General features: G+C 45.1%; 1 protein-coding gene across 1 annotated transcript; it reads left to right on the forward strand.

The window, feature by feature from the left end:
- On the forward strand, positions 1–24,917 carry LOC144179675 (cytochrome P450 4V2-like). The gene is made up of 11 exons (XM_077708124.1): positions 1–330; positions 4,604–4,713; positions 5,459–5,547; positions 7,742–7,941; positions 10,285–10,354; positions 12,392–12,518; positions 14,524–14,712; positions 17,207–17,380; positions 21,434–21,500; positions 22,472–22,651; positions 23,679–24,917. Exons 1-11 carry the CDS (start codon positions 63–65, stop codon positions 23,846–23,848), a joined length of 1,644 nt encoding a protein of 547 aa, XP_077564250.1. The 5' UTR covers positions 1–62; the 3' UTR covers positions 23,849–24,917.
- The last annotated feature ends 601 nt before the right edge of the window (positions 24,918–25,518 follow it).

Genomic DNA, 25,518 nt, shown 5'->3' on the forward strand with positions numbered 1-25,518 from the left:
CACGCTTCGTCAGTGGCCTCCGCCGACCTCGTGTCGGGATCTCTAGACTCCACGTCCTCTCGATGCCAACCATGTCGGCAACGGACGTCGACGTACTCAAATGGAACTTCTTCGGGCCGTCGAGGTTCGACGCCGCCCTCGTGAACTCACTGCCCTTTATCAGCGCCGTTCTGTCCTGTGTGCTGTTAGCGAGCCACTGCTTCCGATGGTTCCATACCTGGACCATCCTTCGTCCTCTACCGGGCCCTGGCTCGGATTGGTGTCCACCGTGGCTCCTGATCGCCTCCTACTGGCACTACAAAAAGCAGCTTCCGGACCGAGCCACCTCTGGTGAGATGTTCTGATGAATCTAGATATTTCTACTTCATGTTATAGCTCACACGTAGTGAACATCCCAAGGAGAATCAACGTTGTCAAATATTTTTTTCGGAATTTGACGCGGGTATAGAGTCACACCTTGCAGATACGTCACTGTCATTCCCCAAACGGCCATAGACATAGCGCGGGGCTTTATACGTTGACTTTGCATAGGCCTATAGTCCCAAAATGCCCTGATAGAACATTTGGAGAGCCACCCAGTACATTTTTATTGACGGCCCACAATTCCGCCCAAGTGCCTTTTTTTTTGGTGAGGTGATGGAGTGTTTTGCGTAGCCAATACGCTTAAAGTGTTGGCTGGAAGTAAGTATAGTGTGAAGCGGTAAACAAATGGCTTATATGACTTAATTGCGTAGCTGCCGTAAACCAAACCGGGTTGGCTAGAAATACGGTGGTGGAGAGTTTGCACTCGGCCATGGCTCGGAAGAAGTGGCCTAGCCATTTCGGTGAGTCTGTGTACTGATCTCTAATTTATGGATAGCCATCACCAGACGCAATGCAATTACCGAGATTTTAACATTGAATAAATATTTCTGAACTGTTTATTCCAGGCTTTTTGTTCGCAGATTATGCACAGCAGAAAATGTTTGGTCTTGAAAACATACAATGCCACACTAAGGCCGCGTTTTCTGTGTCAGTATCGTCGGAAGGCGGCAGAAATCTCTATAATTTACATTCCATTCCACGGACCCAGTTAGCCTTGGGGAGTTTTCATCCGGAAGTTGACGTCACTTACCGTCATTACTTTTATTTCAATATATTTTCAATTATCACGTCGTTGATTGCGGAATGCGTGGTTTTGAGTTCTGGAGCATGCCAAAGTTTTATTCGTCTGCACAGGTGGAGTTGCGAAATATTCGGGAGGTTCTAAAAATTTATGCCTTTCTTGATGCTGTTTAAGGTAGCTTCTCGAACGTACACATGGTTCACGAAGGTTGGGAAGTTGTCACGCTTGATCACTATAAAACAAAATACAGGAATACAGGGCTATTGTTTTGCCCTGCGCCATCGCATGGTGGTCTCCCCTCGATACTGAGAAAGCGATCGGACCATCTCATTGAAAAATTTGGACAGATTATTTTCACTACACGGCATTTTATAACGGTTGTAACTGTTGTTTTCGATGCTTGCACAAAATGAGAGACAATACAAAAGCGGAAGTACAATCTGACACGCACATTACGTGCCAATTAAGTGTGACCTCAGCAATACGTTGCGGACGTGATCCTGACTTTCTAGGGTTTTCTCCGTGGGACCTTAATAATTTATACTGCAGCCTGTTGAAAGTTCTGCCCTTTGCCAATAGAGCTTATGGACATAATTACGGAATAAAATAACAGTTCTCGCTTCGCCCTCTAGAAACCAGCAACTTCCTTCGCTTTCAATCGATTCCGCTAAGAGTGACGTATTTCCGGTCCAGGCAAACAACGTTTTCCTCCGAGTATATCGCCGTAACATAGCCACATACCGAAATAAACGATTAATTTTTAACATAAAAAATTGTGGCAGCAAAAATGCTGCTGCGTTCAGTGGCACCAGCGTCAGTATGTGCCACAAAGCGCTATACAAATCCTTTTTCTGCTAAAAAAATTCTTACGCTCTCGGCCCCCTCCCAGAAAGCTGTTATCAACCCAGACGAGAAGAAATAGCCCTTGTATTCTGACGGAAAGGTCTAGACATTGCATAGACGACCTAAGCATTTAAAAACCAGCGGTGAAGTTGTGCCCCGCCATTCTACTTAGCGTAACGTAAGCGACGGCCTGGGATATTTAAGATAAATGTTACGTTTCTTTGATTCGCTATACTTTGGTTCAAATCAACGGGAATAAGAAACGTTGCCGACGCATTCTTCTCTGACTTTTGTACTCTTTAGATTTAAGCTTTATTGATGAAATTTCTCTTTCGGTGAAAGAGAGATAATAAAATTGGTATGTTTTCGAGATATTTATTCCTGGAGTTGGTCTCCATGCGGGCCAGACCTCTTTCCACTTTTTATCGCTACATAAAGTGTGTGCGCCGCGCGAAGCGAAAATTTGTTTTGTCGTTTGCACGTCACACTTAGTCACCTGGAAAAATACACAAATTTGACATAGTTGATATATACTGAAAAGTCTAAAGCGCAGTATTATTTGGTACGAGTATATACCAACGAAATTGGTAGATACTTGTAAGTGAAAAGAGCGCAAGGAATGGTGGGCGAATGCAAGGTGCGCTTGTCGCTGTTCCTTTCTTTCGGATGCCGTTCCTTCTGTGAGTCTCACTTTTCACCTGCAGGGCTGCCTCTATAATCCCTGGTAATAAAAATATGGCTGGAATCCCGACTCTGCTGCATATGCTATCCAGTGAAGCTCATACTGCTCATCACTTTGGAGAGAAGAGGTTTAGCCAAGCTGCGCCTTGGGGCATAGTATACAAGTCGTGGTCATATAACCGAATGGAGTGTCTAGAGCGCCGTCCGACGGCGCTTTAGCTCCGCGCTGCAGCCATGGCTACAGTGCTGCTCGGGGACATTTCAATTAAGACCAGGCTAGCTGAAAAGAGAGCGTCTGCTGTTTGTTAGGTTAGTTTACGCTGTTTTAAATGATTGTCTTGTGTTCGTTAGGTGGTGTATGTTAGTTTACGTTAGGTGACGCTACGTTAGGGAGAACAAAGGAGTCCTAGACGTGGTATTTGTTTACGAAATGCAGAGCTTGCAAAATTACTTCTAAAATGTAATTAAATTACATTACCCATTACTGTCCAAGAATTTTCTAAAACTTAACTAAATGACATTGGAATTGCAGGTGGCCAAAAGTAATGACATTACAATACTATTACTTATCAAAAGTAATAAATTTACTTTGACATTACTTTGAAACGCATGAAAAGGGAACGAAGAGGCACGAGAAGCAGGCAGAGCTATCATCGAAGCGTTCTTTTGTAGAGTGCCAATGCCCAGGGACTGTTGAACTCTACTTGGTCAACTTTTCTTGGTCAACTTTATATTCCGTAAGAGATACGGATAGGCTATATCGCAGTCAGAAGTAGTTTGGAAAGTAATCAGTAATTTTTACAAAATTACTTGCCTGAAGTAATTTATTACATTTCTAAATAACTCAAAAGTAACCGATTGCATTACTTATTACAGGAGAATGCAATTTAATTACTGTAATTCGTGTACTGTAGTTTCATTACTGCAAAGTCTGACGAAATGCCAGTGGACTATGCTTCAGTGGGGGGCTTAATCAACCGTTTCGCGGCACTCTAGACACAACCTGAGCTGACTCAGAAGGGGTAGCGTGGCCTCCTCACGCCAGATATCATTTGTTTTGGAAAATTGTGTGTGCTTTCGAGTGAGTTAGAAGGAACCCGTATTTTACCATAGTTTATATTCTTGAACTTTAAGAGCGATAAATTGTCACTGGGACACTTTTTCCCTCATTGCACCGAAGATGGTTTCACAAGAATGCCTGCAAGGCTATGTCCTCGAGTTGTTTGTAAAGTTGTCATGCATTCTGGGTAAGGATTGGACCACTGGGTGCTAGCCGTAGCTATGCAGCTATGTCACACAACAGGCTTCACATGTGAACGACGAAAACACTTCAATTCTCTTAAAATTCTGAAAGTGATGGGAGTGCGTTCATCTTGCGTTGTTTCTATTGAAATGGTACCTAGTGGTACAAAGCTTTCCCCTATTTTGCTAAAGACTGTCAATAATAATTGCCGAGCTTAAGGTACTGTGTAATGACTCGAGAGAACTAATCGCCGGGTAAATGCGATTAATTGGAGAGGCCTTTGCTCTATAGCGAGCGTTGATAGGCTGGTGCTGCTGCTGATGAAATGCGGCTACCGTACATTAATTTCTTTCCTCTAAACACACCGAGCACTACATGATGGTGTTCAACGAAATGGAGCCATCCTTGAAGTGTGAAATGAATAACTAACTAGAAACAATGAAACGAATGCCATCGCTCCATATTTAGCTGCTACTTACACACTGAATTACTTTTTTTTACGTACGATACGAGTGGAAGGTATTTCCCACTCTTTTTTCTTTTGTATTTTCCTGCCTTTTATCTCTTGGTGCGCCCTTCTGGAACACAATAATGGGCTGTACTATGTATTAAATAAATAGAAAAAATGAAAACGTTTTCCAAGCACGGGTACATGTCTGCATTCCATAGTTCAATACTAGATGGCTCACTTGTTACAAGATGAACAGTGATTTCTTTCCTGGCTTTTTCAGTGGTCCACAAGGTTATAAGTAGGCTTTCGCGGAGGTACAGAGGAAAGACGTACAAGGTCTACATAGGGTTTACTCCTGTCGTCATGTTGCACACGCCGGACGCTGTGGAGGTACGTTGGTTAACAGTAAGAAAGAAAAAAAGAACTGAACATTAACATGTCTTTTTTGTGTGTGCGCATTATTCGGTAGCTTTGTTTTTTTTTGTATATATGGTCGTAAGGTTGAGGGCGACGGTTAAGCTTCGTCGTTTCTCATGAAAATGTTTTCTCTATTCTTCAAGTCAGTCCTTCGTGCACACACTACCGGAAAACTTGCGATGTGGAAATGGCACGCCATGGCAGCCTAATTAGGAGCCCTACTGAAAAATAACTTCACGGTTTCGTATCCGTCTTTGTGAACATATTCCGCGATCACTTCAGACAAAACTAGCATTGGTACGTTTATCTTGATATTGTATATTTTTCCGAAGTTGAAATCATGCCGTTAGTTAGCGCCACTGAAATTGTGTGCGTAGTAATGACGTAAGCCGCTTAAGCCGACGTCTGAATGCACCATCGAACGGCAGCATTCTTTTCCGCTTAAAGTGGAGTGTTTGTAGGGTGATGTGGCTATTTTCTATTCGAACGACGGCCTGTTACAATTTCAGTAATTTTCATCTCTAAAAAGTGGGGTTATTTTACTACCAAAAAAAGGTGCTAGGGAGATTTAGATGGCTGCTTATTTGGTGTTAGGGTACAACACGCGAAGGACGTAACTAAATATGGCAATTTGCAGTTTCTATGTGAAGCAATCTTGAGCGTGATTCAATGATTTCGTGTGCATGCAGAATACATATTTTTTCTTTATGAACCCTAGGTCCTACTCTCAACGAAGGAAAACACCGGAAAACCAAACGTGTACGGCTTTATGAAGGCCTGGCTGGGTCTTAAGAACATCCTAACTAGGTGCGTTCTGCTCTTAACTTCTATTTGTGTGCATCGTCTCGTTGCTGCGTCTTGCTGCGGCACATTACTGAAAATGGCAAAGTGGCTGCCGGACGGTTTTTTGCTCTCTTAATATGCTTACGCACTGTTTCCAAAGTGGTTCTACGAAGTTATTCTTGATCGCGAGAGCTTAGACCCACAGGTTTTATGGCTCCTCGGGCAAGGATACTTGATTTGAGTGGCGTGCAGCCTGCAGGTAACTGATCCTATATTTAAAATACCGTTTATGTAAAGTCCTTGTCAAAATTTTGTGGGCCATGCCGGAAACGCGTAGGATCCGCCAGGTCCTCTCAGGACTGGGAATAAATACACCGGGCTACAATGGCCCCCTTCTAGAGCCCCTCCCCCGACCTACTCAAGAACTCATTAAAATAAAACCCTTGCCGCGTAATATGCACCCTGAGCACCACAGTGGACGGCGCAAGGCTCGCGCGGAGGCCATCTCACGACAGTACAGTCGAGATGCTGACGCGGTCTTCACAGACGCGGCAGCATACTCCTCCTATCCAGCGTTCGCCTTGGCAGTAAGCCCCGCCCAAGGAGGACAGGCTATCACTGCCTCTGTCAAAACACTTTCACCAGCTGAAGCTGAAGAGGCGGCAATCGCACTTGCCATCTGCTCTACCCAGGCTACTACTGTTGTGACGGACAGCCAACAGGCCTGCCGACACTTTCAGGCCGGAACCGTTCACGCTGCGGCCCGCGCAATGCTACTCCGCCACCCGCCGCAGCGACAGATCCACATAATATGGACTCCAGCCCATCTGGGAGTGAATGGGAACGAGATGGCGCACGACCTCGCGCGAGAAATGACACGCCGCACGAGGAGTGCAGACACCGCCTCGGAGAGATTTACTCCCCTCCTGACATATACAGAAATGACGCAACATCTACGCCTGGCCCGACGCACCCTTCCCCCACCGCACCGACACCTCTCTATCGAGCAGGCATACCACTACCGTGCCTTGCAAACAAACACCTTTCCCCACCCAAAAAGAGTCTGCCACTACTCCGAAGAAATTACGTCCCCTAGCTGCCCCTTCTGTGGAGCAGAGTGTACTCTCTTCCACATGGTTGGTGGATGCCCCTCCCACCCTCTCCCCAAGCCGAATCCTTACAACTCTCCCGAGCTCTGGAGGCGCGCCCTATCCAGCTCATGCCTGTCCGACCAGCTTCGGCTGGTGGAGCGGGCTGTAGCGGCTGGCAAGGCATATGGGGTCCTGGACTGAGGACTTCACCTCCTGAAGAGTCCACGCAACCTTTTCCCTCAATAAAGATGTTTATCCTCCTCCTCCTCAAAAATTTCAATGTAGACGCTTACATACCGAGCGAGGCTGAAACGTTTTATGCCAGAAAGCTAGAGAAAACACTCGTACTGCCTGAACATATTTTTGTCACCTTTAAAAGCAAAGTCGATTCTTCGAATTTTTTGTGGTTGAGAAGGCTAAGGATTGGCTTACAGAATTTTGACAAAGCGTGTACCCCTCTACAAAAATCTGCTTTCAGCTACGTCCCTCTGCAGTGTTTGCTACAGGCTATCTTTAGCTTACCTTTCATATCAGTTTCCCGCCAGACAAGTCTGCACCAATAATTGTGAAATAAGCTTTATCTATTACTGACCACAAGCACACTACTATTCTAGGGATTTCGTTGCTTCTGCCGGCGTTTGTTTTGCGTATCTCCAACCACGAACCACCTTCAAAAGAAGAAAGAAAAGAAAACAAACATTGCTCGGTTAGATTTGTGGATAAACGTACGTCCTGTAGAGGTGTATTGAAGTAAAATAACGAACTTGTTTACACTGAAGGAGCTTGAAGCTGCATATTCCCCGCTTATTGCGGTCTGGTGGCGACCAAATAAAAAAAATTGAAGGTAATTATTCTAGCGTCGAAATGAGATTTTATCACAGTTGAAGTTATGCGAAATGCACCAGGAAGATTTCAGAAAATAAATTATTTTTACGGGTGAGATGTACGTTACGTTTATATAATCGTACACCTGTGCTGGGTGGAAGCAATTAGCCCCTGTTAAAAATACTTTCATGGCTTTCTAACCAAGCTAATTTACGAGATATATATTAGACCAATTTCTCGCAGTATTTTGCTTTTAGTACCTTTGCGGCTATTTCACAACAATGTTTTCTGACCGATTCTAGCCGAGGGGACCTATGGAAAGAAAAGGCCAGGATGATCAAGTCCGGTTTATCCTCTGAACACTTGGAGCGCTGCATAGAGGTGTTCAACAAGAACGGGGCCATCCTTGAAAAACACATCGAATCCATGACAGCCGAATCACCGGACGAGCCAATCACCTGCTACTATACAATCCAGAAGTGTATCCTCGACGTCATTGGACGTAAGTAACACTCTCACGCTCATTAGGGTAGATAAATATTTACCGTAAATCAAATCTTGTTTAATGTGTAACGGTGGTACGAGGTACATACCTGTTACACATCGAATAATAAAAAAAACCACTAGTCGGGGTATGTACGTGGTCTGGGCCGTCCCACAAGTTAAGCACCATACCCCGTCCCTCCTACCTCTTCTCCTGCACGTTCATAAAGCACCGCCATATGAATCATGGACATCAATCAGTTAAAACAAAAAAAGTTTTTTTTTGCTCCGTCTATACGTTTCCATTTACGATGCAGGTCTTTCGATGAACGTTGGACCTTATTCACATTTTCAATTGTAACCGTACCCCCCTCATTGCCTCATTGGCATAGAACAGTACTCTTGGGTTGCCTTGCTTCTCGCCCTCCACGTCCACAACAAAACCTGGGTACGGCTTCAAGAAGTTACGAATAAGACCAAATAACTTTTCAGAAGATTCGTTCGCCTATTTATTATCAGATGGAGCTTATTTCAATTTGGTTTGTTGTATCTGACAAAATACTGGCCTGAATGAGAAGCACCATCAAAAATGGTCTCCAGAAATTCACTAATTTCCTGCCATGTTTTCTAATCAGACTCCGTGTGTGTCGTATTATCTAATATTGTATGGCTGCAATTAATCAGCGCACTGTCCGTAATAAATACGCCGCAAGCAATGAACTCTGTAGCATGTAGGCAAAAACATCAGTAAAACAAAATGAGAATTGCCAATCTGGTATTGACAGCACTGTTTTTATAACAAAGCACTAAAGTAAAGTAAAGCCCTTGTCATCTGAACGAGAAAAATGGCTGGAAAGCCCAAAACTCGAACTGCTTTGACCGTCTCGAAATTATCATTGCTTTGTTTTGTGCCGGGACGCGCTGTTTTTCTGGTACGTTTTGCAACGAACTGTTAAAAAGGACATGCACATTACCCCTTATACAATTCGGTTCTTGACTTTTCGAGATGCCACTCTAGTGCCCTATGATATATTTGGTGTGATGAGATTGTATAGCTTGTGGAAGTGCCGCATTACTGACAGGCACGCGGAATTCCCTCTACCAACGAAGTCTTTTTTTCGGGAGCACGCTGCGTTAATGCGGAGTGTTGATGCGCGGCAAAGGGACCCACCAGAATGGCTGCATCTGTTGGGGGCGTGCGTCTGTTTGCCGGAGTTTTGACGGACGGCTTATTTTAGCTGCAGTGATGTGCTTCTTCTTGGGTGACTGATAACTTTTGTAGGTGGTAATAAGTGTAGTATTGCATGTATTAAAGAGAAAAAATTCCCCGCATTTCCCCAAGGGGAAGAATGTGAAAGTGCGAATGCAGGAGTTGAATTTGCGCGGTTCGGTAGTGTTCGCGAAAGAGAGATCACACACACACACACAACTACAAAGAAAGAAAGATGCATTTATTCACAGACACCCATTTGTGTTGTCGTTGTACTTGATTGCTAGAGCGGATCTCAGCTTTGAAATTTCGTGTCAGTACTCCTTTAAGCGGGTGCATTAGCCCTTCTCACGCCCCATTCCTGGCCAATCCCCCACGTGGGTATGTGCCATGCACAGACACCTATTTGTGTTGTCGTCGTACTTGATTGCTAGAGCGGATCTCAGCTTTGAAATTTCGTGTCAGTACTCCTTTAAGCGGGTGCATTAGCCCTTCTCACGCCCGATTCTTGGCCAATCGCCCTAAGTGGGTATGTGCTAAAGAAAGAATTCTTCTTGGCCAATCACCCTAATTGGGTATGTGCTAAAGAAATTAGGAACTCTTCTTGGCCAATCGCCCTAAGTTGGTATGTGGTGCGGATGGACGGACGGCGGTGGACGCGTGATTCAGGGTCGCTTAAGAAGTGCATTCGCACTTAAAAATGCGCAATCGGATAGACGTCGGCTCCATCACGCGAGTGACCTAGGCTCAATTCAGACCACGCGAAGCGGTTTTTTTCTCGAGCCGGTTGGTGTACCTTCGCTCCATCACCACCATCGTTTTGTGAAACCCATTGTGTAAAGTTGGCTTTCCTGCAGTGTGTGTTGGTGGCGGGACGGTCGCTATCAGTGAGCAATAGAAAGCTTCGTTTTAATAATTAATTAGTATTAAGTAGTAAGCTATGCCGAAGTTTAAAATCTCTGAAATTAGGGCAAGGTTTCATGCGCTGGTAAAAGAAGTTGCATCTGACTTTTTACTTAGAAAATGTCCAAATGGTTTTCTTGCAAACGGCTTGATGTATTGTTGCCATATTATCTGGCCACGCATGAAGTTCTGCATATATGATATATAAGATTTCTCCTTCTGTCAATTGCACGCCACGGCGTACCACAGGAGCAGCAATGGGCGTGGAACTCGGCTTGCAGAATGGAAACAGAGAGGAGTACGCGGTTTGGTTTGACCGGTGAGTTTACGGAGGCTGCTCGCTTTGGCGTTACTGATCTTCTGTTGAGCATTGTGTCGGTATTGTACCCAAAATACCAGAACGAGTGACCCCAAAAGGAGTTGCAAATAGGAAGCATTGATCGGGGGCGTAAAGTTCCGGTATCTTGTACAATAAGTTTGCAAGGTTCTCCACGGCAGCCGAAAGTATGCTTGGCTAATATCAGACAAGGGTTCATGGATGTGACACGCGCGCATGTAGGCAGCCGCAGTAATGTTTACGATGTTTCGCACAGGACTGAGCAATATCAGGAAAAATCCCAGAAATACTGCTTCTACGGAAGTAAATCGTTACATTGTTGATTTATAACTTTGTTATCTCCGAAACGTTCCTAATACGTGATTACTTGTCGTGCTGACCAGAATTGTCCTCGATTCACGTTTACCGCTGGAATAAGGTATCCGCGATCCTACTGAAAGTTAATTAGAAAATGTTTGAAAAGTTCCCTTAATGAGTCTAACTGATTTCACAAAATCATCTGCTTCTTATGCATAACGTTTAGGAGGAAATATATCCAAGTATAGTTCGTTTTTCTCTGTAATAAATTAAAACAGAAGTGCATTTATGCCTCAAATTTGGCGAGAACGTGAACGTTATAAATAGGTTAGTGTATCCTGCAGGTGTAGTTACGCTGCCACGGCGGGACAAGAAATTACGTATCTGTTGTGGCCAGAAAAATGTAAATGCAAGGAAAACGGCAAGCAATTGATATTCAACACTAGACTTAATGTTTATGGGCTACAAGAAAAGCCACTAGCTTCGCCCACGTCTTCACGCAATCTTTCGTTCCTTTGCGTGTTTATTCGCCAAATCGCGTCCCCTGGGCGAACGTGCCTCTTCCTATAATGCATAGTCCCGTGGATGTTCTCGTTGGGCGGGCGCCGCGGATGCACACTGTGGGCACGCACGCCCGCGCAGATACACATGTCTAAAGAGAAACACACACACATACGCACGCACTCAAGCACGCATACGCACACACGCACACACACATACACAAATGCACGCACACACGCACACAAACACACGGGCGCACGCAGACATACACACGCACGCATACACGCACAAACGCACACGCATGCACCGCACGCGCACAAACTCGCACACGCATACACACATACACACAATCACGCACCCACACACGCACACATAAATGCACACGGACGCACACACGCACGCACATACATACACGCGCATACGCACACGCACATACACACACGCACGCACGCATACATACACACGCATTTAACAAAACACCCCCCCCCCCACACACACACTCACACACGCACACAGGCCCGCGAAGCGAGCAAAACGAGAAGGTGGGAGAGAGTTTGCTACGTTTCAATGCAAGAAAACGTGTTTCTTAGCTTTACTTTTGGAGTGTGTGAGTTCTGACAGGAAACATGCGAAAACAATTTTTTCAGTAAACTTTATTGGTACATAGTTTTAATTGAGCTTTTTGTGTGGTCCCAAGATTCGAATGCTGTGAATCGTATAGCTTATTTTCGACGTCCCTGTCTCTAATTTCTGGTCATTTCACCTGTTGATTCCTAAACTGGCATGGAGTGGTTTGATTGGTGTTGCATCGTCTGGGAGGTCTCCGTATGTTTTTCACAGAGAACTCGATGACAAAGAGCTTTGTTTAATGAAAGCGGGAATGTTTTTTGGAAACGTGTTCGACGATATTGTATTGGCGTACCATAAAACCTTGCGCAAAATAAAGCGGGTAAAAAATCAGCACAAACAATCGTGTATGACGCCCGCTCATGTGGCCAAAAAAAATGACACAGCGGAAGCAAATTCGCATAACGCTACTCTGTTAACACCGTACGAACTTGAAAATAAGTTACTGTAGAGTAAGCGTTTCAGTAATCAAAAATGTGGTAACACAGATGTTTCAAGATATTTAGGGTGTAATCGGATGTGTCTTTCTGACCCGCTGAAAACCAAGAATGCTGAGTGTTGATTTGTGCACATCTGTTTGAATTTTGCATGAAGGCTGACGCGTCTTATCATGGTGCGATACTTCCGGCCTTGGCTCTGGATTGGGGCCCTTTACCACATGACCAAAGAAGGGAAAGTCTGGAAAGCGACCATCCACAACATAGGGAGGCTGCACCTTTCCGTAAGTGGCACGCTCAATGTGGGGGACTTTGACATGAATACGCGAAGCTACGTGATGCTTTCGTCTTTAAATGAATTCATTGTCTGCTAGTTATTTTTCTGTCATTGAACAGTGAAAGTGGCTCTGCAACACTTCCGATAAACGCTTTGAATGTTTTCTTTGCGTCAGAAAGCATTGTCAGAGCTATGGTTATGAACAGCTTGGAGCGGCACTGTGGGATTATCTCGGCGCAGCAGAACTATCCGGCCTTTGTTTCTACTTTGCTCTGTGGCTTTTTTCTAAAGTGCCTAGTGAATACGTTCATTGCTGCAAGAGAAAGAAAGCGGCAAATAGCCGCTACATTGCCGTAATGACGTACTTCGAGCGCTAAAAGAACCCAAAGACTCCGAAAAAAGAAATAAATTTGTTGAGCAAGTTTTCAAGTTATCGGATGGGCACGGATCCGGAATTTTCGGCTGAGGTACTTTGTGACCCCCTCATCTAAGTACTGGATGGGTTTGTTGACTACGTTCTGGAAGCTTTTAAGACTGAGAAACAAAATCTGAAAAAAAGTTGCAGGGTCCCTTTAAATCAATCATTCCACTGACTGCGTATTTAAGCCCATTCGTTTCGTCATAGCTCCTCTTTGCCATGCGGTCCTACATTTCGGCAATATCAGACGGACGGATATTGATTCAGGTGTTCCAGCGCCTGTTAACACAAAATGCCTGTTACCATAAAATACACAAGAATTTTCAAACCACATAGTTGCTTTCGTTGAAAGCTACAGAGACAAGCTGTAGTGTTGGAGCGAGGCTTTGTAGTTTCTACGAACTTGAGGTTCAGTACTCTCAGACAAATGGCATCCGGGAGCGTGACGCGAATGGCTACCCTTTAATGCTCGGAGCAAAACAGTAGCAAAACCCAAGTCTTTGCTTTTTGCGCTGGAGGGAACGTGAAGAGCGATAGCATCCGAGAAACGTACGCGTGAATGAAGAGCGAAGCCACCGTGCGAGGAAAACGCCAAGAAGAGACAAAGTGCCTTTTGAGAACGCTGCTGCCTGCCTAGAGCGGAGTGCGAAAAAACTGCGGCAGCCGCGTTAGAGAGTGGAGTAACAATGGGGCGTCCTTGCGGTAACATCGCGCGGTGGAGATGTGGGTCATTGGACCTTGATGCGTAACCTTTTGTCGTGGCTACCGGCGCGCCAAACGGGAGCACCAACGGCATGCGGCCTGGTCGAACGTTCTTTATTGTTTCCTGAATCAGGCAAAGAAGAGCTTGTTTTCTTCGGATCTTACCCGTTTAAAATATTTTCTACATGATCGGTCACTTGAAATATTCGCAAAGGATGTTGTTCACAGAAAACTATACAAACCGCTTCCGGAATGATTCTAATCTATGCTAGTTGGTACATTTGCTGGCGGAAAGCGGCTTCAACTTTGACACAAAACCGAAAAAAAAACGAAAAACAGGACAGCGGCGTGTTTTTTTGAAAATTCATTGTAGGGTTTAACGCGCCGACGCAACGCAGGCGCTGAAGAACGCTGTAGTGGACGGCTCCGGATGAATGTTGACCACCCGCGGATCTTTAACGGGCGCCAAAATCTCGTACACATGAAAGCTTTTGGTTGTTTTTTCTGTTTGGTGTCAAAGTTCGAACGGTTTTCCGACACAAAACCTCTTCCGCTACGCTTTTTTTGCGTTATTGACGTTTAACTTTATTCTGTTTATTCACTCAACCAGCCACAATTCCCAATGATGTTGAGGCATATTTGTATGTGTTAGCCAGTCTGAGAATTTCATAACATTGCCAGACATGTTTTGAATGCCCTAAATTGCGCCGGTTTGTGGAAAGAATGGGCAAGAATGGGTAGGGGCAAAGATGTGGATCCGCGGCCATTCGCAGAGGGCAGGTTTTTCACAAGTGGTCTAGAAGTGCTTCTCAGTGCAGCGTTGAGGAGTAATTCTTTGAGGTGATTTCTGGTGAAAAAACAAACACCAAAATTACCTTTTTTTCCTATTCAGATCATCGAAAAAAGGAAAGCAGGGCGGTCCAGAAAGGCGTCGGTCTCGGAAGACATGGACTACGACGACGACGTGGACGGAGATCGGCCGTTTAGGACCATGCTCGATGTTTTCCTGGACAACCATCTTTCGAAGCCTTCTTACACGTTGAAGGAATTTGAAAAAGATGTGACCTCGATCATGTTTGCGGTACGTAAGCTCAGAAACATTTCTTTCTCGAAAGCGTTCGTTACTTGGTAACTCAAAACTACGGTGTCAGGGCCAAGAGGCGGCCCTGGGAGTGCATAAAAAATAAATGACAAATGAAAGAAAAAAATGAAGCAAGCTCACAGTGATGCCAACCCAAGGTACCCCAGCTGTACGCAACCTTCACGACTATCACGAAGGTTTAAGTGCACGATTGGAGCCGGTTGGCTTGTTCTGCGCCGCCGCATCGACCTTTGCTTCACAATTGTTTCTATAAGAGTGAGCTTCGTTTATTTTTTTTTTGAAGTTTTAATCCATGAACATCCCGTTTGAGGGGTGTACGCTATAAGGTGTCTTTCTCGTTCCGAGCAAATGTTACCACCATTACAGCGAATGATGGAGTTTTTTTTCCGCCAATATTACAAATCCCCTTTAATGGGTATGCTTGGCTTGACAAACGTGCGCAGGGGACGCTGGGCGGTTGTCGCACGGCCCGCGCTCACGTGCGCGCGCTCGGTAATTTCTCGGGATTTTTATCTCCGGGCACGAAAAATTATGATTTGGTAAACAACTTCGCTGTTAAAATGGGTCAGGTTGCACTTTTGTAAACCCAGTTATCCCCAGAAAGAGATCTGTTATGCTTGATGTTGGAAAGACTTTGCACTCAAAGTTTCATGAAAGTTAGGTCACACCTTCCACACTTGAGCTCCAGCGGCTCGAGGTCATTTCGACGCGATGAATGACCTTGCTAGACATGGCACAGAAGAGGTTGGGCTATAAAAATCAAAGGGTGATAGAACGCTCGGAGTGACGTCAAATTTTTCAGAAAAACTCCTCTAAAAAAGCTAGGTGACTCTCTTGAAAAGAAAATAGGGTAAATTTGGGTTTCTTAATCAAATCTCATGTTTCCGGAATGCGAGACAACCAATATCTACAACGTCATTGCATAAGGTATGCCTTCCGGTGTAGAAAGGTGGAGATGTTTTTAAAGCACGTTATACTTGGGCGAATGTATGTAGCAGGGAATTTGCAGCTGCGGCGCCGTTCGTGAGGCCAAACGACCTATTTTTGTAGCTTCGGAAGTGACAAAAATAGATCGTATTTCCGCAAAAGCAGCGCCGCAACACCGGATTCGCAGGTACATTCGAACTATTTGGAACAGGCTTCATTGAGTCGGTACTTCGGCCAGCAAGGTGGCCGGAAAACAAATTGGGGTCGCTTGACGCGCGGCTGCTATCTCCTGGGCGACGGCAGTACACCTAGTCGCAATGACAAAAAAATTTTCAATTTCGGCACAAAATGGTGAATGCTCGCGGGTTGCTTGAGAGTGGCAGGCGCATACTGCAAATGTAATTTTATAGTTTTTTTATTCAAACAACTAGAAAACCGGACTTTCAAAAGGTCGAAATTATGGCTTCAGTTGGATGCTTGATTTTGTAAGCTGTACAGTCGTTGCGCGCGTAGGTTCAGCGTTATTCATTTTGATGATCGAAGAAACTTGTTTGTTTTCGGTGTGTGTGTTTTTGCCACCCTCTCGGAGGGTGTGTCCCAGTGGGTGCTCTGGGCTGAGAGACTCACGTGTACGTGACACTTTCGCGCGCACTCATTGTCGCTTGTTCATAAAGAACGACGCAAACAGGATGGAGATCGTAGTGGGACCACGCAGCTTCGCTGATAAATTATTCATGGATTCCGCTAGCTCCACCGCAATACGCGTCCGACAAAGTGCCACTTCAGAAGCACCATTGACGGGGTCTCCCGACAACCAGCGCAACTCAGCGCGATGTGCTTAACGGAGGATAAATTCATCGTATCATCAACCAGGGCGATCAATTGGCCTACACTGTGGAAGAAAACACCGTCTGACGTCGCAGGATAACCACTTCGTAATTAGAAAAATCAAGTTTTGGGTGTTTGACACGACCAAGCTATACATTGGCTAGTGGAGGGCTTCGGATTAGTTTTGACCATCTGGGGATCTTTAACGTGCACCAAAATCTCCGCACACGGGCGTTTTCACTTTTCGCTTTGATCAGAAAAGCAGCCGCCGTGGCCGGAATCAAACCCACGTCCTTGGGCCAAGCAGCACGATGATTTACCCACCCAGCCACCGTGGCAGGTGCTTTGTATGTCACCATGGTTCACGACTGGAACTCGAACTAGCCCGGCATTCCTCTTTGCTTCGATGCCACTCTTACAAAATTTTGCAAGAGTGTCATAGGGGCGCTCTTACAAGCGTAGGGGTAGCTATGTAATCCATTGGAGCGCAGTCCGAAGGTATTTATGCTCGTTTCAACAATTTGGTGTGCCAAAAATTGCGCAGTGGAAATTGTCTGGAGCTGCGTGATCGGTGTGAGAGTCGGTGATAATTTTTGTCATACAAAAGTTGGTTCGCCTAAGTGTAGCGGGTTTCAGAGAGAGCTTCTTATTTTTGTGACATAACACGACCTTCCTGTGAGATTTGAGGCTTGTTTTGAGCGTAATTGTTTTGCTGCAGGCCGCCGATTCTACAGCAGCAGCGTTGAGTTGGACGCTGTACCTGCTCGGGCTGAACCCGGAAAAGCAGGCCAAGCTGCACCAGGAATTGGACGACGCCTTCGGAAGAGGCTTTGACAGAGAATTGAGCTTGAGTGACCTTAAGCAGTTGCCGTACCTGGAGTGCTGTGTCAAAGTAAGCTTCGCCCCCATTTTATATCACAGCGCCATTTGACATGTTTTTCACCATTATGCAATTCTTCATTGATGCGTATTTCTTTACGTAGACCCTGAGGTTTTTCAGCTTACTGTTTAATTCTGTACGGGCCACTTTCTCGGTGTAGAGCACTCATGCATTTCTTTGTTGAACGGGCGTTCTGTCCTAGTTAAGCCCTCCTAACAGCGTTATTTCTCTCAGCATAGATCCCATACACAGGCTTCTGTATGGAATCATTTCTGCTTATTCGATATCCGAATGGTAAAAATGGTCTCGTAGAGCTCCTCCTAAAGCTCTTACACTGATACCAGAAATATTTAAATAATTCCCAACCTTTGTAACATGCCGTGTTTTCTGAATGCGAACATCAATTATTGCAAGGTGTCAGGCCAGCCTGCTCATTCAACGCGGAAGGTTTCCCATTCACACCACATGTCGAGTAGTTGTCGAACGAGGGCTAAGTTACTGTTAGTATCCGGGTATAGCGTAGCCGTTATTTCTGCAGTGTAAATATAATAAAAAAAGCATACGAAGTGTTGATTTCGTGTTATATGCATTTTTGGTGGCAATATTTAATTCTATACATACGCATGAAACATGCACAATGCAGTGCTCGTTTATTCAACGTATGCACAAATAACTAACCCTTTTTTAAATAAGCTTTATTGGGTGGTCTTCTTAACATAAAATGTATTTCTAGTAAAAAAATTGTAACGTTTCCCTTTATTGGGTCGAGTTCACTGAGTAGTCAAACAACAGTCGGGTCCCTGTCCTTTCACCTCCTCTTCTTCCTCGTCTTCTGGCTGCTGCCCGGCTCCTCGTCGACCTCTTCCTCTTCCTGTTACACAGGCCGCCCCTCTGTTGTCAACCCTCCTGGGTTGATACGGCACTACGTTGCACATAGACGCAGCTTCCACGATGTTATTAGGTCCATTGTAGCATATGTACTTCAAAATTCCTTGTTTGCGAGCAGTCTTCACAACCATGTAGGGCCCTGAAAAAGGAGCCTTGGAACCCTGCAAGCCTTTCCGGACAAGGACGTAATCCCCAACGTTAATGTTCGGAACCTTGCCCATGTGAAGACGGTCGTAATGCTTCTTCATTGCGATCCGGTACCTTTCATTTTCTCTCTGGGACCTTTCTTGTTCACGGAGCACTATTGAATCGGTAATCCCCAGGAGGTTATCGGCATGCAGCCACTCAGATTTCCCATGATATGCAAAGTATGGACTGCATCCTAAAGCGGCTGTGTGCGAGTGGTTGTGGTGTGCAACAGCGGCTTCTAGAGCACATTTCCAGCCCCCTTTGAAATTTGGATAGAGGGAAATGAACTGCTTGATGTCACGTATAGCTCTCTCAGCTAAACCGTTGGCTTCAGGGTGGTACGGCGCTGAGAAACATAGCTTCACATTGCGCTGGAGAGCCCAATTCTTCAACTGCTCGCTCCGAAAGGCTGGTCCGTTGTCGGCCACAATTGTTTTGGTGTCTTTAAACATATCCCGGTTCAAGAGAGAGATGACGCTCCTTGCATCTTCCTTTCCGGCTTTACACGCGACCATTCGCGTGCGCTCATCAATTGCCAGTAGGAACGCTTGCGTGCTGCCTCTCCCCTCGCCTTTTTTCCTGAGCTCCGCGAAGTCAAGGTGGACGGATTCCTCTTTCGTGCTTTTAGTCTTGCCATCAAAAACTCTTCCAAGAAAGACAACAGAATTTTTAAAAAACTCACTCTTCTTGAAATTAATCTTCAGTTTAGCTTTACTAAGGGCGTCTAGCACCTGTGAGAGATGTGATATGTGCTCATCTCTGCTCCTGGAATAGATTATTATGTCGTCGACGTACACTCCACAAAATTGTCCAATGAACTCTTGTAGGATGGTGTCCATCATTTTCTGGAACCATGCTCCAGAATTCTTCCATCCGAAGGGGAGTCGGTTGTACTCATATGTACCAAAAGGAGTCACGAATGCAGTGAAGTGCTTGTATTCCTCGTGAAGTGGTACTTGCCAATACCCTTTGCACAGATCAACTCGAGAGAACCAAGAGCAACCACCGGTTTCATTGATGATGTCGTCTATTCTTGGCATTGGGTACGGGAACAGGTCAGTCTGGCGATTCACAAGCCTGTAGTCTGTGCACAGTCTATATGTACCATCGTCCTTGAGAACCGTTGTGATAGGCGACGCAAATGTTGATACGGAAGGTCGGGTAATACGATACTCCAGCAGACTTTGCAGTTCAGTTTTTAGCCACTTCTTTTTTTCGTAGGACATGCCATATGGTTTTTTTCGTACAGCAGTAACATCGCGCAGTTGAAACGGCACTTCCATGACTGCTGCGGCTGGCGGATAAGTGCCTACACACAAAAGTTCGGGATATTGTGAACAGACGTTCTCGCTATTCGTGACCAGCCTGATGGACGGCTTTGTCTGCGCGCATATCGTCTCAGTGGAATGGTCAACGAGCACCTCATCCTTCCAAGAAAGGTTGAGCTTCAATCTCTTCATGTCAGGACGGGCTAGGATGAAATTAAACTTCGCGTCGTTTATTAGTAATGCTTCTACGAGCACTTTACTTCCCTGGTACTCGACTTCGACGCGCGTCCATTTATCAAGCACCCTAGCAGTCCCATCGTAGCCATGTACCTGGACAACCCTACCAGGAAATATGTCATCTGGCGAGGCATGTCCTGTACTCATGATGCTCACTGATGCTCCTGTGTCCACTAAAACGTTTTCTAGTCGCCCGCTGACATACATTGGTGCATACAGCAAACTGGATTCAGATTTAATTAAGTATACAGTCTCGCTTGGGGTCTTTGGGAGGGACCGATCACCCTCTTTTATTCGTTTTTTGGCTGATGAGCACCACTAGGCGTGCCGACCGATGGTAGGGCATTCCGAGCAGTTTCGTACTGTCGGGTCTGGCCTATTGGTGGCAGAAGGTCGACACAGACGTCCCTCAGCGCATGGAGGAGTTCTTCCGCTGTGGTAGGAGCCCTTGGAAGAACCTGGCGTTGAACGACTTTCGTCATACCATGGATGATGAGTGGTACAATGGACGACTCGGGGAGATTAGGATCGGCAAGCTGCAGGAGTCTTCGCTTCTCGTAGAAGTAATCCACCAACGTCCCCTCCTTGTGTTTGAAGAAAATGGCCTGATCCCAACGCTCAACGGGGTTCAAGTCGAATGCGCGGATGAAGCTGGCTCGCCAGTCGTCCCAGGGCTTGTCAGCGTTCCCTGCCATCCGCAATTCATACCACTTCTTAGCGTTCCCCGAAAGGTATACTCGTGGGTTATTTATCCGATCAGAGTCTGTTATCCAGTGATTGTTGGAGCACGCGTATTCGTAGAACTGAATCCATGCCGCTGGACTTGAGGTGGTACCATCAAAACAATCAGGCTTAACTTCCTGTCTGTACCGGGACGGATCATGACTCAATTCCATGGAAGACATAAATTGCTGTTGCTGCTGAAGTTGTTGTTCTTGCAAACGCACAATGTGTTCCATGATACGCGTGAGTCCCTCTGGTTGGTCTGACCTTGCGTTCACTGATTCACTTGGCTTAATCACCCAAGCTTGAAAATCAGCGGCGCGCATGTTCACCTTGATGTTACTCTTCAACGCTAACTCGTCTAGAGTCAGTTTAGCTTTCGTGGCAAGGAAAGATATGAAGTCAGGTGTGCTGACCTTTTCTGGGAGGATCACGGTCGAATCATCCCCGTCCTCTTGGTAACCGTTGACCACCAGACGACCATCTTCACGCTGGGTCAGATTGAACAACACCCACATTGTCCGGAATAGTCGGCTGCGCCAAATGTAACGTTTCCCTTTATTGGGTCGAGTTCACTGAGTAGTCAAACAACAGTCCGGTCCCTGTCCTTTCACCTCCTCTTCTTCCTCCTCTTCTGGCTGCTGCCCGGCTCCTCGTCGACCTCTTCCTCTTCCTGTTACAAAAATGTGGAATGATTTGCTCAACCATGCACATAATTTAGCAATCTGGGCTCATTGGTCGCTCATATTTCTGTGCGCAGGAATCGTTCCGTCTGTGCCCCCCGTTTCCAATGATCGGCCGACTGCTCGACGAAGATTTGGTGTTTGGTGAGACGAAGTTTTGATTTTTAGGGTAGTGGGTGCGCTTGGAAGTTGGAAAGACGAAGAGATGAGAGCAGGAATCACGACGAATAGGCGAATGGATGCTATCGTCATTGAATTTTGTACAACGAGTGAACGGGCTGCGCTAATTCCTTGGCACTTGCGCTGCTTTGGTTAAAATTTGGGCAATTCACGGTCAGGCTAGAGTGGTTGCGCGCGCTGTGTTCGCGCGCACGCCGCCGCTCTAGCCAGCCGTGGGCAGTTTGGAGGAACTTAGGTACATGTTTATGTCAGCGTTGTCGTGGTGTTTTTAAGGGACAGTTAAACTAGCCCGAGGGTAAGCTCTTTCTCTAGATTTTCCTGGACTGCTCCTGATGTTCACATTTCGAAGATGACGATGAGCGACGTGTGTTTCACTATTAGGGTAAATCGGCCTTTCTTTTAAATGTGTTAGAATTTGTCTGCGAACTTATTTTGCAACGATTCGTAGAAACGTATACTACCGACTTGACATAGGAGCCTGGGAGTACTAATTTATTAGCAGTGGTTAATCTAATGCAGCAAACATTTCTAGTGTGAAAATCCGAAATTGTGAAACAAAATCGAGCGACACACGCGAATAGTGAATTCTTGTACTGAATAGAAATATTTCTGCTTTAAAGGTGGTGAGAAAATTCAAATTAAAGCGCGATGTTCGGAATTGAAAAACCAAGTTTTCAGACGAAGGGAGCCGATGCACCTATCTCTGAGATTACCGCAATAGGGGGTTTACCGCAGGGGGGAGACTACCGCAATAGATTACCGCAGGTTGGAAAGCATAGCGCGAAGAGGAACGCGATAATTTTCGGGTCAGCAGCACCACTTCGAGGCAGAAAAATCTTTCCTTTGAAAATTCTATCCAAACATTTTTTAATTGTTGTTAATATTGTGTTTACTTTGTTAGAGCGATGACAGCGTTTTTTTGTCTAATTTTTCAGACGGCCACACAGTTCCAGCTGGTACGACAGTAATGGTCGACATACTCAGCCTCCACAGAGATCCAGACCACTTCGAGAATCCTGACGAGTACATCCCAGAACGCTTCCTGCCAAAAAACGCTCGAAAGATGCACCCTTTCAGCTTTATTCCTTTCTCCGGAGGAGTGAGGGTATGCCTAGGTGAGTTCTGTCGAAGAATGGACGTTTCCATACCGTTGCAGTATTTCTGGTGACACGATGAGGAAGAGTTCAAAGTATCACGAATATTAACAGCACACAAAGGGAGTATTGCGAGATAAAGAACGACAAATGTTTGAAGCAGCAGTCTTTCCTAACCGAGTAGCTCTTCGTAATCATTCTCTATTTAGTCTCACCCTCGCTGCAGACCACTGCATAAGTGTGGAGTTGCGAAGAAGTGCTCATAGGAATACGCAGAAGAAAATAGTCGAATGTGCGTCCAATTGTTCAATGGGGCAGGTGATGTGTATATGGTTTTCCTGGAGGGACATTGTTGTGCATGCATCGGCAGACCTCCTTTGCGGATGCAGCTAGGAGGAATTCACTGTCTCTGTTGGGCAACCCTTGGTGTAGCCATGCTAACACTACATGAAAGTTCGGAAAATCATAGTGTGCAGCCAATTTAGTTTGGTTTTGTCAGTAAGGGAAGCAGTTTGCTCGAAGAAATATTGCATCATGTTTTTTATCACTTTCTTACTAAGTCAGGGAAGCGTCGAAGTTACTGCGTTATCGTTTCATTACATTTTTCGCGTATTTCGCAGTTACAATGTGTGCTTGGCATGTTAAAAGACCACAAAGACAGAATACAGCTATGCCTAAGTTTAAATAACCAGCTTTTGGCAACTCATTATACACCCTTTCAGTCCTAGAAGACCTTGTTTACATACCAGACAAAGAATATTAAGCAGAAGTGATGTCAGGAGGGACACAGTTGGCATGATAGAAAAGAAATCAGATTCATTAGTGCGCTGATTATACGTTAGATATAAATGATGTGCTTCAGCGGAACTTTAAAATCCTGCATCCCTCATTTACTACGTAGCTTGGGGTTTTTCTGTCACCCAGAACTTTTATTTTTTGTCAAGGAGCATGCGCTTGACTGTCGGCATGGAAATTGAAAGTTTTTTCACCAACCGGTGTTTTCAAGAAGTGGCTAGGAAAAAAACACAAACGTTATTTTCTCATGCAGGACAGAGATTTGTGATGCCGGAAATAAAGATTCTGCTTGCCAAACTGCTTTCCAAGTATAGCGTCGAAGCTACAGTGCCACTTGCACAAGTGGAACCCGCACACGAAGTGGTTCTGAAAGCCCGGGGAGGACTTCGTGTCCGGTTCCGCAAACGTGTCGGATGCCCGTGAATGCTGCGACGGCGTATAGCATGCTTCGGCCCCAAGAAGACGATTGCTAGGACACTGTTGTGTAGATGTGTTAAGGTGTATTTGTACAGGTGTATGCTGTTGTTCTAGTGTACATTACACGTAACTGTATATCACGAAAGCAACCAAGGAAAAAACATGTGGGTCCGACTTCACACGTTTTGCATTCGAATGTTCAGTTTGTTCTCCCGCTACGTACTTTTTGATGCTTTAAATATGCATCTTTGAAGATATACCGTTTAAGTACGCCAGTAATTCTGTTACTATATGTAACAAAATGTCGCCGCTGTAATGCTGTTGGTCCCATGTTTGATTTCAAAAGCAGACGGGCAGGCAATGCGGAGATTGAATTATGGTGGTAGCTTCGTCTCCTAGCGCAAAGTATTCATGATCTCAAATTGGCTTTCTACCAAGCGCATTTAGCAGCTTTGAAGATGATACAAATATTACCTCAACGTTTACCTGAAGACAAAATCTGTTCAATAGACCTAGATTTTGGTTGAGAATTGTTTTCAGTGAAAATAATACGCGTTAATGTTTATCCAGAAACATTTATTGTGCACTGCTGCATCAAAGAACGACCTTGAAAAAATTTCCTTATGTTGATACCTTCCGAACATAGCGCTCAGAAAGCAAATACATTGGCGAGCACATTACATTCCTAAGTAACTAATTAAAAAATTTAGGCAGCGCTAGCTTTATGCTCTTGTTATTTTAATAGGCTGTTTTAGAAACCTGCAGGGCGCCAAGCGTATGAAGCTTTGAAAAGGAGGATAGTACTACGAGTAAATATTAGTAAAGAAAAAACTGTTAACTGTAATATTATTAATTTTGATCCCTGCTAGCATTTGGGTTGTGTTATCCTGTTTGTGTATCGTGGTGCTGCCGCATATCCACTCCGCTATCAGTGGCGGGTGAGGACCGTTTTTTTTTACGTTACGTGCATTCCTCAATATAATAAAGCTACAGCCTGCATAAAAAGCAGCCACTATTTCCTACTTTCTGGTTACGTTGTTTCGTGGTGTGACCGAATAAACACGTGCTGCACTGATCCAACGTGTGCTTCCTGCCGGTTCGTCCCCTCCGTCTGCCAAGACAGGATAATTTGTACATGACAATGGTTACGTCTCTTGCCTGACGCATGCCGTACGTGACCATGGTCGTGTTCTTGCATAAAACAAACCCGAGATTTCGGAGTCGCACAGTTTAGCATCTCGTCATAAAAACAGTATGTTTTCACTGGTCCACTGCGAACCTTTTTTTAATGCAAATGTTTCTGTCAGGTGTATTTGCAGATAAATGCGACTGACGAAATGCCTCCTTGACTGAAATAACGGGTACCGATTTCTTCGTTGCTGCTCACTGATGTCGCTCTGCATCAAATTATACTTTAAACCCCAACATAAAGCTAAAATTTAGTGTTTCAGGTTTTCATTTGACTTTTATGCCAGTGGTGATGCCTTCGTCACTTGTTGCATTGACTACAAGTATCTTTATTTGATTTTTTTGATTTGACTACTTCTGCAGGTAGTTATTCTTCAGTCCAAACTGTTTTCCCGTGTAATGTTGTTTCTTTTCGGGGATATGACTTAAGTGTTTCATTTCATCTCACTGTTTGGATTAGCTTGGAATCATTTGAACAGGAATAACGT

Source organism: Haemaphysalis longicornis, unplaced genomic scaffold (genome assembly GCF_048455015.1).
Source record: "Haemaphysalis longicornis isolate Haplotype H1 unplaced genomic scaffold, Haemaphysalis longicornis Haplotype H1 scaffold_4, whole genome shotgun sequence".
NCBI lineage: Eukaryota > Metazoa > Arthropoda > Arachnida > Ixodida > Ixodidae > Haemaphysalis > Haemaphysalis longicornis.

Coding starts and splice junctions, on each gene's coding strand:
- LOC144179675 (XM_077708124.1), top strand. CDS start 63: ATGCCAACCATGTCGGCAACGGACGTCGACGTACTCAAATGGAACTTC. Junction 14,713..17,206: donor TGACCTCGATCATGTTTGCG/GTACGTAAGCTC, acceptor GTTTTGCTGCAG/GCCGCCGATTCTACAGCAGC. Junction 21,501..22,471: donor CGACGAAGATTTGGTGTTTG/GTGAGACGAAGT, acceptor CTAATTTTTCAG/ACGGCCACACAGTTCCAGCT.